Genomic DNA, 12447 nt, shown 5'->3' with positions numbered 1-12447 from the left:
TACTTTTAAACTTTGTAAAAAAAATTAAAGGGGAGGAGGATGAATTTTAGGGCAAAGAAAATTTTCATGTGTAATATTGATGTATTTGTCTTTATTCCAATACTGTTCTAAAGTATAATTTTGAATTTTTGTATGGCGAAGGGGCCACAAAGGTCATAATGCAGCCCTGGCCAGGGCCCTTCCTGACTTCCTGCCCCTACTCCAGGCGCCTTCAAGAACCTAGTGGACATCAACTTCGTCTGTGCCATGGGCCCCCCAGGTGGAGGCAGGAACACCATCACCCCACGGCTGATGCGTCACTTCAACTACCTGTCTTTCGCTGAGATGGACGAGGTCAGCAAGAAACGCATCTTCTCTACCATCCTGGGCAACTGGATGAGTGAGTATTGGTGGGGGTGAGCATGGACAAAGGCAGAAGCCCAGGCCAGGGAGGCCACACCAAGGACAGCTGGGTGGCCACCAGAAAGGGTGGAGTGGTCAAACCATGACTGCAACCCCGGCTTCACCTCTCACTCAGCTGTGTGACCTTTGGCAGCTCATGAATCTCTCTGAGCCTGTTTCTTCATCTGTACCTACCATTCCAGGTTGTGAGGGTTAAATATGATAGTGCATGTAGAGCACCTAGCGTGAAGCCTGGCACATGGTGATTGCTGGATGTATGATAACATAGATATGCACTCACTCACATACATACATATGTATACATTAGTACTTGCCCAGAAACTCTGGGGGAGGCATGTTACTTTTGTAAATCAGGAGAAGCCACAAGATAGGATGGATGGAGTGTCTCTGAGCCTTTATGGAGTTTGGGGAAAAGCTTACCCCGAGATGCTGTTTCCCCTACCATCTCACCTGGCCAGGGTGAGCAGCAGGATGTCCACCTAACCCCGAGCCCCGTGTCTCTCCCTCCATCCTCTAGATGGACTCCTTGGAGAGAAAAGCTACCGGGAGCCTGTGCGTAAGTGTGGGCCTGGGTGGAGGCCCAGGAGGGCCTGGGTGGGAAGGGGGCACTGGTTCCAGGAGGAGCTCTGGGCTCTGTTTGGATATGTTGAGACTGGGACCAGGCGCCGTGGTGAACCATCCTCAGGTTCATGCGGGGACCTTGGGCCACTGGGTGCCAGAGCAAAGGTTGACACAGGCACTGGCTGCCCCACAGGCTCATTCACCCATTCTTAGAGTCAGCCAGCCCTTCCATGCCTACGTTAGTGTCCAGCTGATGAAAGATGCAAATTAAATGCAAAATGAATGCATGAATAAGGGAGTCCAACAAACTCCCAACCTATGCGAAGAATCAGAACTCCAGGGAGCAGGTGTGCACAGGAAAGCCGGGATGTCTGCGGGGCAGACATTGTGATGAATCTGCCTGTCGTCGCGGCAAGGCAGCTGACCACTGCAGTCCCTGTCCTTGCCCAGGCCTGCCTCCTCCCCCTGCCTTCAGCTGAAATAGGCTGTCAGGAGACAGCTGCCTTTTGGGTCTGCACCCACCTGCTTACCTGCGCCCTGCCTTCCCTCCTGTGGCTGGGAACGGACTGCTGCTCCATGGCAAAGCCCAGCCTCCTCCTGGGCCTGCCTGGGAATGCGGCTCCCCTCTTCCCCACCAACACCAGTGCTCCCTTCGCCATTGGGTGGCCTTCCACAAACAAGCCCCATTCTCCATCTTAACCACCAAATGCAAAACAGCCTCTCTGGGCCCCCTTCCCACCTGCCCCAGCCCATCACTCTACCTCTCTGCTCACCTTGATAGCAAAACTCCTGCAAAGCATTGCCTCTTCCCCCTGCACCCACCCTCCCCTCCCACTTTCCTGTGAATGCCCGCCTCACCCTCTGAGAGTGCTGTTGTCACTAGTGGCCTTCTGTGGCCAGACCAGCGGTCAGCCCTTGTCCTCGCCTTCCCGGGGGTCAGTAGTGCTGGCCGGCAGACATCCCCTTCCTGCCGCAGGCTTCTCTCAGGCCTCCCCCATCTCTGGCTGCCCATTCTCAGATGGACTGGGCTTGGTCTCCAGCCTCTTCTCCCTCCAACCCCACTCTCTTCCCTCTTCTCCCTCCAACCACACTCTCCTCAGGCAGTCCCATCCCACCTCTGACGGGGAAATCCATCTTTGTGCTGGCAACTCCCAAGCCTGCATCCTTCAGCCCAGACCTCTCCCCTGAACACCTGGCTCCACATCTCCCCTGGGATATCCACAGGGTATCTCAGGCCGAACCTGTCTAGAGCCAAACTCCCAAGTGCCCTGGTCCCCGCAGTCTTCTCATCTCAGGCTTTGGCAGCTCCATCCTTCCAGGTGCTCCAGACAAGATGGAGTCTTGGCACCATCCTCCATGCCCCCTTCCCTCACCCCACAGCTCACCTGTCAGGAGTTCCCATAGGTTCTCCCTTAAGAATCCATCTCGATCGGCCACTGCTCACCACCTTGTCCTCGCCCACCTGGCCAGTGCTGCAGCCCTGCCATGGTCTCCTGGCAGCTGCCTTCTCCTGCCTAAGGTCTATCTTCTGCTTAAGGGCACAGGGACCCATGAAATCATTACATCAGGTCACATTCCTCCTCTCTTACCCATCGCACCCAGGCAAGAGCCCGGGTCCTGACAATGGTAGGGAAAGCCATCCTCAGTTCGCCCCACCTCATCCTCTGATCTCACCGCCTCCTGCTCCCCCCCTCATTGCTGGTCCTTAACATGCCAGGCCTGCTCCCACCTCTAGGCCTTTGCCCTTGCTTTCCCCTCTGCCTGGGACAATTTTTCTCCAGTTATGTGCGAGTTTGCATCTCACTTCTTTGCTTGACATCCCCTTCCTCAGTGAGGCCTCCCCCAGCGTTGCTGTAAAATCGCCCCCAAGCTCAACTCTGGCCATCCCCCAGGCCCCTCTCCTGCTGCGGGGCTGCCCATAGCCCTTGACACCTGTTTGCTGTCTTTGTTACTTGCTAATCCACTCGTTGTCAGCCTCCCGACAAGAATGTCAGCTTGAGAGTGAGGAGTATGTCTGTTTGGGTCACTCTGTGACCAGTGCCTGTGTCAACAGATAAGCCCCTCTCCTGCCCTTTCTTTCCATTTTTTCTACTTCTCACCAAGTTTCCACTGACAGAATTTGAGTTCCCAGCACAGAATTGGACAGTTTTCAAAGAACAGGCTGATAGGTGTGTGAGTGGTGAAAATGCAGGTTGAGGAGTGGGCAGCCCTGAAGTGGGTGGTGAGCCGGCAAGGTCAGGGGTGTGCTCCAGGCCTCCCCACGCCCACCCTTAGGCATCTTGAGGCCTATGTGAACCATGAGACCCTCCCCACATGTGGCTCAGAGATGGAATGTTCAGGTCTGGGCACAGCCCCCATAGGACAAGGCAGTAATGGCCCCGCCCAGCACTGACCCCACAAGCGCCCCCAATTCCATGATGAGTCCCAGTGCTCTGACAGGCCATGTCGGCATAAAGATATAGGGGGGTGCAGAGCAGGAGATTCTTCACCTCCCCCACACTGGGGACATCCGAGACGGAGCCAAAGGGTACGCGGAATCCAAGCCTGAAGGCTGGGGAAGGGGCTTAGTGGGGGGCACAGCAAAGGCAAGGATGTCAGGACCTGCAGAGGCAGCAGAGGGAGCTCCTGGCATGTGACCCAGGCCACTCTCCTATTCCTCCAGCCGGGGCCCCCCACATTGCCCACTTCACGGAGCCCCTTGTGGAAGCCACCATCATGGTGTATGCCACCATCACCTCCCAGCTGCTGCCCACTCCAGCCAAGTCCCACTACACCTTCAACCTGAGGGACCTCTCCAAGGTCTTCCAAGGCATGCTCATGGCTGATCCAGCCAAGGTCGAGGTGAGAACTGGGCAGGCACCCTCCCCAATGCCCACACTGCTCTCCCCATCCTCCCCAGCCCTACCAATCTCAGGTCTTCCTGCCCAAACAGGAAGCCCTGAGTGGGGCTTCCTGGAACATGGGGATGCCAGGCCCCCCAGAGCCTAGCCTTGGTGCAGCTGAGCCCAGTCTTGTGGGTTGAACCCACACCTGGAATGGTGGCTGAGACAGGGATCACATGAGAGAGCCAGGGCAAGACGAGGGAGAAAGAGGGCTTCTGGTGTGGGCCCTGCATGTGAGAACACTTGAGGGACAGTGAGCAGGGTGCCCTCTGGGAACCAAAAACCCCCAGGTGGAAGGAGGGGGAAATGTAGCAGGGAGCCAGGTGTCAGGAGCACTGGCAGGGATGGAGCCAGGCGCTGGACACAGTGGGGTGGCAGTATGGAGCTTAAATTCGTTCTAATGAGGAGCTGTGTGGGTGGGCGGGGGACAGACCTGCACTTTGGAATGGGACTGAGCGGCTAGTGTGTGTGTAGCCCAGGCTAAGGAGATGGGGTGAGCAGAACAGAAGCTGGCCCTGGCCTTATAGCCATGTTTATAGTCAACAAAGTCTACAGAAAAGGCTGGGAGCTTCCGGAGGGCAGTTCTGCCACCCAGGGAGATGCAGGGAAGCTGGGACAGAGGCAGCAGCAGAGATGGAGAGAGGGGCAGGCTCAGAGGAGATTTGTGGGTCATGTTGGTGTGGCTTGGTGGGTGGTTAGATGTGGGGTGTTGGGAAGGTGTTAGGAGAATCAAGCATCCCTTGCAGGCTTGGGGTTAGGGGAGCCACAGGGGGCTAAATGGTGGAAGTGAGGTGCTTGTGACAAGCTAGCAGAGCCAGACACCCAGGAGGCACTTGGCCAGCTGAACTCGGAGCTGAGGCATGAGGAGGCCCAGGCAGCACTGTGCAGTCCGCCGCATCCTCAGCCAGCCAGCAGTCGCACTTGCCAGCAGCCCCTGCACACTGTGCCTGGGCTGTAGTAGGAGAACCAGGCTCCAGTCAGGGCCCCAGGAACTGGGGTCCACCCTCCCTCGCCTGGTGCTTTGAGAGATAGGTGAGGGCTCGGGGGCCAAGGACAGGCACCGATGCTGGGGCTACCACAGGACCAAGTGCAGCTGCTGCGACTATGGTATCATGAGAACTGCCGCGTGTTCCGGGACCGACTGGTGAATGAGGAGGACCGCAGCTGGTTCGACCAGCTCCTCAAGCGCTGCATGGAGCAGTGGGAGGTGACCTTCAACAAGGTGTGCCCCTTCCAGCCCATTCTTTACGGGGACTTCATGTCACCAGGCTCCGATGTCAAGTCCTACGAGCTCATCACCAGTGAGAGTAAGGTGAGGGGTCCAGGCAGGCGCCCTACCCCTGGTGGGGTCCTCTTCAATCTGCCTCCCTGGGCCCCAGGCCCCCTGCAGTCACCACTCACAGACCACCACACTGTAACCAGGGGGCCAGGATGTGGGGTAAGAAGGCCAGCTCCAGGAGACTCCCGGCATGCCCTCGCTTTCTCTGGGTACCGTTTTCTTCGCTTATCTCTGAGAACCAGCCTGTGGTCCAGCTGAGATGGGCCCTAGACATAGGGGCAATCATCCCTCCACAGAGGGCTGGGTTGGGGGGCCTGGGGCCATGGTTCTCAGTCAGGACCCCAGGGAGGCAGGGAAGAGGCCTCATTTGGTGGTCCCAGAGCTGCATGGCTGAAGCAGGCCTCCTGACAGTTTCTCTCCATACGCACCCTTTCCTAATTCTCAGAGCTCCCGCCAGGGTCCCAGGGTCAGCACACCCTGGTGAGCCCCAGAAGGAGCAGGCAGGGCTCTGAGTCACCTCTCAGGCCTCCATGTGTCCCTGGGTCAGGCCTCATGCAGGGGGGCCTGGCTTCTTAAGGCCCAGCGTCCCCACCATGCACAGGAGAAGCAGGGTATGCTGTGGCAGGGGAGCTCCCCGTCAGGGAGGGCCCCAGTACCTGGTGCTCTGACCAGCTGAGCCCATGGCTGGAGTCACCCCAAAAGTGGCAGAAAACAAGTTCCTACAAGGGACTGCCCCCAAGCCATCCCTAGATTGGACTGGTTGAGATTCCAAAGAAAGAAGCATTAAATTCCAGGGTAATCAGTCCAGAGCATTTATTAGGGGAACTCACTTACCGGGGAGAGCAGAGATGTTCTAGCTCCGTATGGTATGTCTGCAACGAGGGAGTCATATGAGTTATGGAGTTCACATAAGGACTGAAGGAATTTGGATGGGCTGGGGCTAGCTTCTATGTGTTTAACAATATGCTTGATCCCTCAGTGGGTTTTGTTTTGTTTTGTTTTGTTTGTGTGTGTGTGTGTGTAACTGAGTCTTGCTCCATCACCCAGGCTGGAGGGCAGTGGCACAAACTTGGCTTACTGCAGCCTCCACCTCATGGGCTCTATCAGTTGTCCCACCTCAGCCTCCCGAGTAGCTGGGACCACAGGCACGCACCAACATGCCCAGTTAATTTATATATATATATATTTTTTTTTGGTAGAGGCAGAGTTTTGCCATGTTGCCCAGGCTGGTCTTGAACTCCTGTGCTCAAGTGATCCTCCCGCTTTGGCTTCCCACAGTGCTGGGGTTATAGGCGTGAGCCACCGCACTAGGCCAATCCCTCAGTGTTTAGAGCAACAACCTAAGCAAGTTTATCAGTGTCTGGAAATGTTCAGCTTGGGCTCGAGCCTGCAGAGGAAACATGCAGCTGGCCAGGTCATAGGGTGGTCAAGGCACCCGTGCTTCTCAGTCAGGACAGAGAAGAAAGCAGGTGGGTGCGGGGAAGCGGGGAGACCTTACAGTAAGAGAAGCCTCGCCTTCCCCATCCTCGCCTTGGTGCGCAGATGATGCAGGTGATCGAGGAGTACATAGAGGACTACAACCAGATCAACACGGCCAAGCTGAAACTGGTCCTCTTCATGGACGCCATGAGCCACATCTGCCGCATCAGCCGCACCCTGCGCCAGGCGCTGGGCAATGCACTCCTGCTGGGCGTGGGTGGCAGTGGCCGCAGCTCCCTCACACGGCTCGCCTCGCACATGTGAGGGCCTCCGAGGCGTGCTGGGCAGTGGGTGGCTGGGGCTGGCTGGTCGGTTTAGCCCATGCTTTTGTACAGTGGTGGAGGCCTCAGGCAGCCCTGAAGCAGACCCGCACAGCCCACAGGCTTCTGGAAAGACTAGTAGCAGGACCTGGGCTGCAAGGAGAGGCAGCAGCAGTGCCCTGTGGTGCTATGGGAAGGGAAGTGTAGAGCAGGCATCCCAGAGGGATTACTAGGGGAGGTGGCCAGGGCTGCTCTTAGAATCAGAGCTGGGAGGATGGAAGGAAAGGGCGTTTGGACCGAGGGAACAGCTTAGGCAAAGGTCTGGAGGCAAAAAAGCAGGTTCAGGGCCTGAAGGGTCTGCAAGTCTGCTCAGGATGGGAGCAGAACTCCAGGTGGTCGGGGTAGGGTGTGGCCACCCACCACCTTTCAGCGCCTGGCCCCAAGCCCCTAGCATGCTTCAACCCAAACTTCTGCCTCCAGGGCCGAGTACGAGTGCTTCCAGATTGAACTATCCAAGAACTACGGCATGTCCGAGTGGCGCGAGGATGTCAAGAAGGTCCTGCTCAAGGCGGGCCTTCAGAACCTACCCATCACCTTCCTGTTCTCAGACACCCAGGTGCCACTGCCACAGCAGAGGGCAGGGCTCGGGGGGCTGGACACAACCCCATCTGAGCATAGCATCCCAGAAGGTGGTCAGTCCTTCATGCCCAGCTCACTGTCAGTCAGGGCAGATCTCAGAAGAAACCGCCAGGACCAGGCGGGGCCACAGATGGGCATGAGACCAAACCCAACCTCTCAGAGCTAAGGTGGGGCGTAGATCATCACTCATGCCCCAAGGGTAAAGAAAGCCCTGGTAGCATAGCACCCCACTCACTGGCCAATGGCATCCCACCTCAAGGACCACAGGGCTTGTCCCCAAAGTGCTGGGGACCCATGGCTTCCCTGTTCCCTCTTGGAGTGACATGAGGCTTCTCCCTAGACCTCTGAGAGGTTGTCTAGGGTCACAAGACAGAACAGCCTTCCATCTGGCTGGTGGTCAGGGTTGGGCCCAGGGGCCCAGGCTGAAGCCCCCGAACGTGCCCCACCCTGGACAAAGGCCCCTCTGCTCGCAGCCCTGTCCTAACCCCAGAACTCCCTTCAAGGCAGCCACTGTGTGAGTCAGGAAAGGGAGGATGCCATCTAACACAAGCCAGGCCCGGGCTGTGTGAGATGGGCAAGGACCCATCTCTGCCTGTGGCCATGGTTTCCTCTTGTGAGTAAACTGAGGCATGGAGAGGGGTGAAGAGGAAGATGCCAAAGCCCCCACTGAGGACCCAGGGTCCTGCCACAACCCAGTGGTTTTCACAGCTTCTGTACGGGGGCAAATCCTAGACTATGAATACAGGCTAGTCTCTTATGAGGTCACTTGTGTGACTCTGGGCTTCTCTGAGCCTTAGTGGTACAGTCTGTCAAATGGAGCTGTTGTGAAGGTCCAACAAGACTATGGTCATGAAGTCCAACTTGCAGGGGCTTAGCTCCCCAACCCTTCAATCCTCCCCAGATCAAGAACGAATCCTTCCTGGAGGATATCAACAACGTCCTAAACTCTGGTGACATTCCCAACCTCTATACCATGGACGAGCAGGACCAGATCGTCAGCACCATGCGGCCCTATGTCCAGGAGCAGGGCCTGCAGCCCACCAAGGCCAACCTCATGGCTGCTTACACTGGGCGTGTGCGCAATAACATCCACATGGTGCTATGCATGAGGTACAGGCAGCTGTCACCAGGCTGCGCCAGGGCAGCGGAGCTGGGCGTGTACAGGGGTTGGCCCCGGGGACACTGGACGCCTCGTGCTGGAGCCTGAGATGAGGAGACGCAGCCCTGGGCCTGGCCATCATGTCGTTGGGCCCAGGCTGTTGTGCTGCTGTGTCCTGGCTGCCATGCCACAGGGCTGTGCAAGGGCCCTGGGTCCTGGGCTCCTGGGGGCACTGGTCAGTGTCTCTGGACCTCATTTGGATTTCTGGCTTTCCAGCCCCATCGGAGAGGTCTTCCGAGCTCGTCTGAGGCAGTTTCCTTCCCTGGTCAACTGCTGTACCATCGACTGGTTTAACGAGTGGCCGGCAGAGGCCCTGAAGTCTGTAGCCACCATGTTCATCAATGAGATCCCAGAACTGGAATCCTCCCAGGAAGAAATCCAAGGACTGGTGGGTGTCTTGGTGAAGCTCAGGCCCTTGGGGAGAACTGTTTAGTTTGAGGCATGGGCTCAGGGTCACCAAGGTCTGGGTGAGATTCCCAGGCCCACCACAGAGGGTAAGCTTTTGATCAGGCTGTGTTTCCTGTCTAAGCCTCCGTTTCCTCATCTGTAAATGGGCAGTGCCACGGGTCATCACAATGATTAGAGTGCTGGGAACACAGCTGCGTGGGTACTGTTTCCCTTATTTCCTGAGGGCTTCATGGTGCTTTCTTCCAAGAACCCCCTGATAGAACTCCAGAGACCACAGATGGGGATGTAGATTTGCCTGGTTCAACCTGAGACAGTGACAGTCCCAACATTTCCCTACCCAGCTGTGCTGAGGCCGTGGGCCCTCTCTCCCCCTAGATCCAGTATCTGAGGGGGCAACCCCTCAGGGCTGTCAGAGACAGGCAGGTCATGGGGGCTGTGACAAGACCACTGGGCCAAGAGCTGGGAGAAACCTAGGTCCAAGTTCAAAGCCAGCCCTGCCCTTGATAGCTATGTGAATTTGAACTAACCTCTGGACTTCCCTGGGCCTGGGGTTTTTCATCTGCACAAAAGGTGACCTCGACCTGGAGGTCGTGAGGCTCACAGAGTGAGTGTGAGAGGCACGGAGGTTCCTGCTGTGGTCCCCTCGTCGGCCCAGGCTGCAGTGGCTGTGGGCACCCAGTCCCTGTCTTTCTTGGGGCCTCTACCAGACCGGCATCCATGGTCTCACTCCCCCAGATCCAGGTCTGTGTGTACATCCACCAGTCAGTGTCCAAGAAGTGCATCGAGTACCTGGCAGAGCTGACCCGCCACAACTATGTGACCCCCAAGAGCTACTTGGAGCTGCTTCATATTTTCTCCATCCTCATCGGGCAGAAGAAACTGGAGCTGAAAACTGCCAAGAACCGCATGAAGAGCGGCCTCGACAAGGTGGGCCCAGGCGAGTCCCCGTGGACAAGGCCAGCTGCCTGCAGGCTACCCGCTCACTCAGCCCTAACTCCAGGGTGACACCACGCTCGGCCTTTCAAACTGCAGCCCACATTGTTGAAGTGGGTGGCTTCCCCCCTCGTCAAAAGCACAAAAGTTGCCAGTCAAGGGCCAGGCCAGAGCAGGGCACCCCACAGATACTTGGGGGACTGATGCCCTTCCTCTGGGGTTGTCTGGGCAACTTGAGGGCCACTGAAGCTGCCGGCCACAGCCTTTCTCTCATGAATGAGGGCAGCCCAGCGGGCCCTGTGCTCTCTCTGTCCCCTGCCACACCTGTTTTCCTCTCTGTGGCCCGACCCCCAGCTGCTGCGCACTTCTGAGGACGTAGCCAAGATGCAGGAGGACCTGGAGAGTATGCACCCCCTGCTGGAGGAGGCTGCCAAGGACACCATGCTCACCATGGAGCAGATCAAGGTTGGGGTGCTCCTGAGCCCCTCCCTGATGCCTGACTCTGAGGCAGCTCAGCACCCCCACACAGGCACAGGCTTGCTAGCTGCCTGGCCCCCACAAGTCATCTGGCCTCCTTGTGCCCCAGCTTCCTCAATCAGTAGCCATCCATTTAGTCATGGAATGTTTGCCCGGTAGCTCTTCTGTGCTAGGCACTGCACTGGGCAGGGGGTCAGTGAGGAGCAAGGCAGAGGAATCCAAACGATTCCAATAACCACAACCCGGAGTCTGCCCAGCACAGGGCCCCGCGTTGGAGGGCCCGATCCTCACAGCAGACCTTGCAGTTTGTATATTCCTTATGACAGCTTTCTGGAAGGAATAGTCAAGTATCCTGCTCAGCAAAGTCAGTGCATTGCAAAATTTCCCAGCAGATAGAAGCTGGAAGAAAGGCAGGAGGAGGGTCTTTCTCTGTCTTGCGTGAAGGTGCTTGCAGGCTTAGGGGGCCCTGCCTGTGGGGCACTGATATCCAAACTTGTAAGGCCCCCAGCCACACTCCAGGCCCGTGGTGAGCACTCAGGAGGTGGAAGGGGCTCCTGATATTCCCAGGCCTCTCTGGCCTATCACAGCTGGAGGGTCCTTGGAGAACAGGGCACCCCAACGCTCATTTCCTTCCATCTGGGGAGACTGAGATGCAGAGAAGAGAAAAGGGAGGAGAACAGCCCTGTGTCTCCCATCCCCAGGTGGATACGGCCATCGCTGAGGAGACCCGGAATTCAGTGCAGACAGAGGAGATCAAAGCCAACGAGAAGGCCAAGAAGGCACAAGCTATTGCCGATGATGCTCAGAAGGACCTGGACGAGGCGTTGCCGGCCCTGGACGCGGCACTGGCCAGCCTGCGCAACCTCAACAAGAACGACGTGACTGAGGTGGGCAGCAGGGCATCTCCTGGCATTCCCTCTCATATGCTTCTGTCCTCAGGCCCTCCCTCTGCACATCCCCTGGGACCCAGCTGCCTGCCCCGCCCTCCTCGTTCCAGCCCCCAGGGCCCAGGTAGGAGTATGGGTACCTGGGTTGAGGAGCAGGAGGAACTGTGGGCTGAGGCCAACCTCGGTGGATCTCTGGATCTGCCCGTGTCCTGTGGTAGTAGGGACTTGGTTGGTAAGGCCAACCTTTCTGTCAGGGTCCCTGCCCAGGGGTGCCCACTGGGTCTGAGTCTTCCCCACTTGGTGGCTGGGCCTGCAGGTACGTGCCATGCAGCGGCCACCCCCAGGCGTGAAGCTGGTCATAGAAGCTGTGTGCATCATGAAAGGCATCAAGCCCAAGAAGGTGCCTGGAGAAAAGCCAGGCACCAAGGTGGATGACTACTGGGAGCCTGGCAAGGGGCTGCTGCAGGATCCAGGCCGCTTCCTCGAGAGCCTCTTCAAGTTTGACAAGGTAAGCATGCCAGGCACCCTGGCCAGCCAGCGAGTGAGGACAAGGCCTGCCCAGCAGGACAGTGAAGCTGGAGAGGAGCCTGCCCCACCACAGCATCTGCATGTGCAGTGGCCTCTGTCCCATCTCTCTCTGTCCACCTCCCCACCACCAGCACCACACAAGGGCCCGAGGGCCACGCAGATGGCTGGAACCAGAGCCCGGCCCCAAGGAGTTCTCAGCCTGAGGGGGACAGACCCACCCACAGAAAGGTATTGAGGAAATTGGGACCTGGACAGGCTCCTGTGCCCCATAGGAAGTCACTCATGGTCATTCCAAGTCTCCACAGCCTGGGGATTCTCTTTCATGCCCTTTCTTCCCAGCAACCCCCAGGCCTTGGCCAAGACCTTCACCATCTGCCCAGTCATTCCCTCTCTCCCTCAGCCTCAGCACCTGGGCCCCAGCTTCCCTGTCTGTCTCTGAGTTTCTCTGTCCATCTGGGGCCATCAGTATCCTTGGGCATGTGCTCTTTCGGGGGCTGTGCCATGGTTAAGTAGCCTGGAGCTCATAGCCCCTTAGCTCTGCAGCCCAGAAATT

The 12447-nt window shown here is 57.6% G+C and overlaps 1 protein-coding gene across 1 annotated transcript in view; it reads left to right on the top strand.

The window, feature by feature from the left end:
* The window catches only part of DNAH1 (dynein axonemal heavy chain 1), an 87805-nt gene that overhangs the window by 61722 nt on the left and 13636 nt on the right, over positions 1–12447 (top strand). The window contains exons 46-57 of the mRNA XM_017862462.1: positions 206–379; positions 920–958; positions 3626–3804; positions 4927–5157; positions 6667–6863; positions 7344–7479; positions 8404–8612; positions 8878–9049; positions 9805–9996; positions 10357–10467; positions 11181–11366; positions 11683–11874. Coding sequence (XP_017717951.1) covers positions 206–379; positions 920–958; positions 3626–3804; positions 4927–5157; positions 6667–6863; positions 7344–7479; positions 8404–8612; positions 8878–9049; positions 9805–9996; positions 10357–10467; positions 11181–11366; positions 11683–11874 — 2018 coding nt within the window. The remainder of the gene's footprint in view (positions 1–205; positions 380–919; positions 959–3625; positions 3805–4926; positions 5158–6666; positions 6864–7343; positions 7480–8403; positions 8613–8877; positions 9050–9804; positions 9997–10356; positions 10468–11180; positions 11367–11682; positions 11875–12447) is intronic.

The sequence above is a fragment of the Rhinopithecus bieti genome, unplaced genomic scaffold (assembly GCF_001698545.2).
Source record: "Rhinopithecus bieti isolate Rb0 unplaced genomic scaffold, ASM169854v2 scaffold_64314, whole genome shotgun sequence".
Classification (NCBI taxonomy): Eukaryota; Metazoa; Chordata; class Mammalia; order Primates; family Cercopithecidae; genus Rhinopithecus; species Rhinopithecus bieti.
Note: the sequence above shows the minus strand (reverse complement) of the source record. Positions and strands in the feature narration are given on the sequence as shown.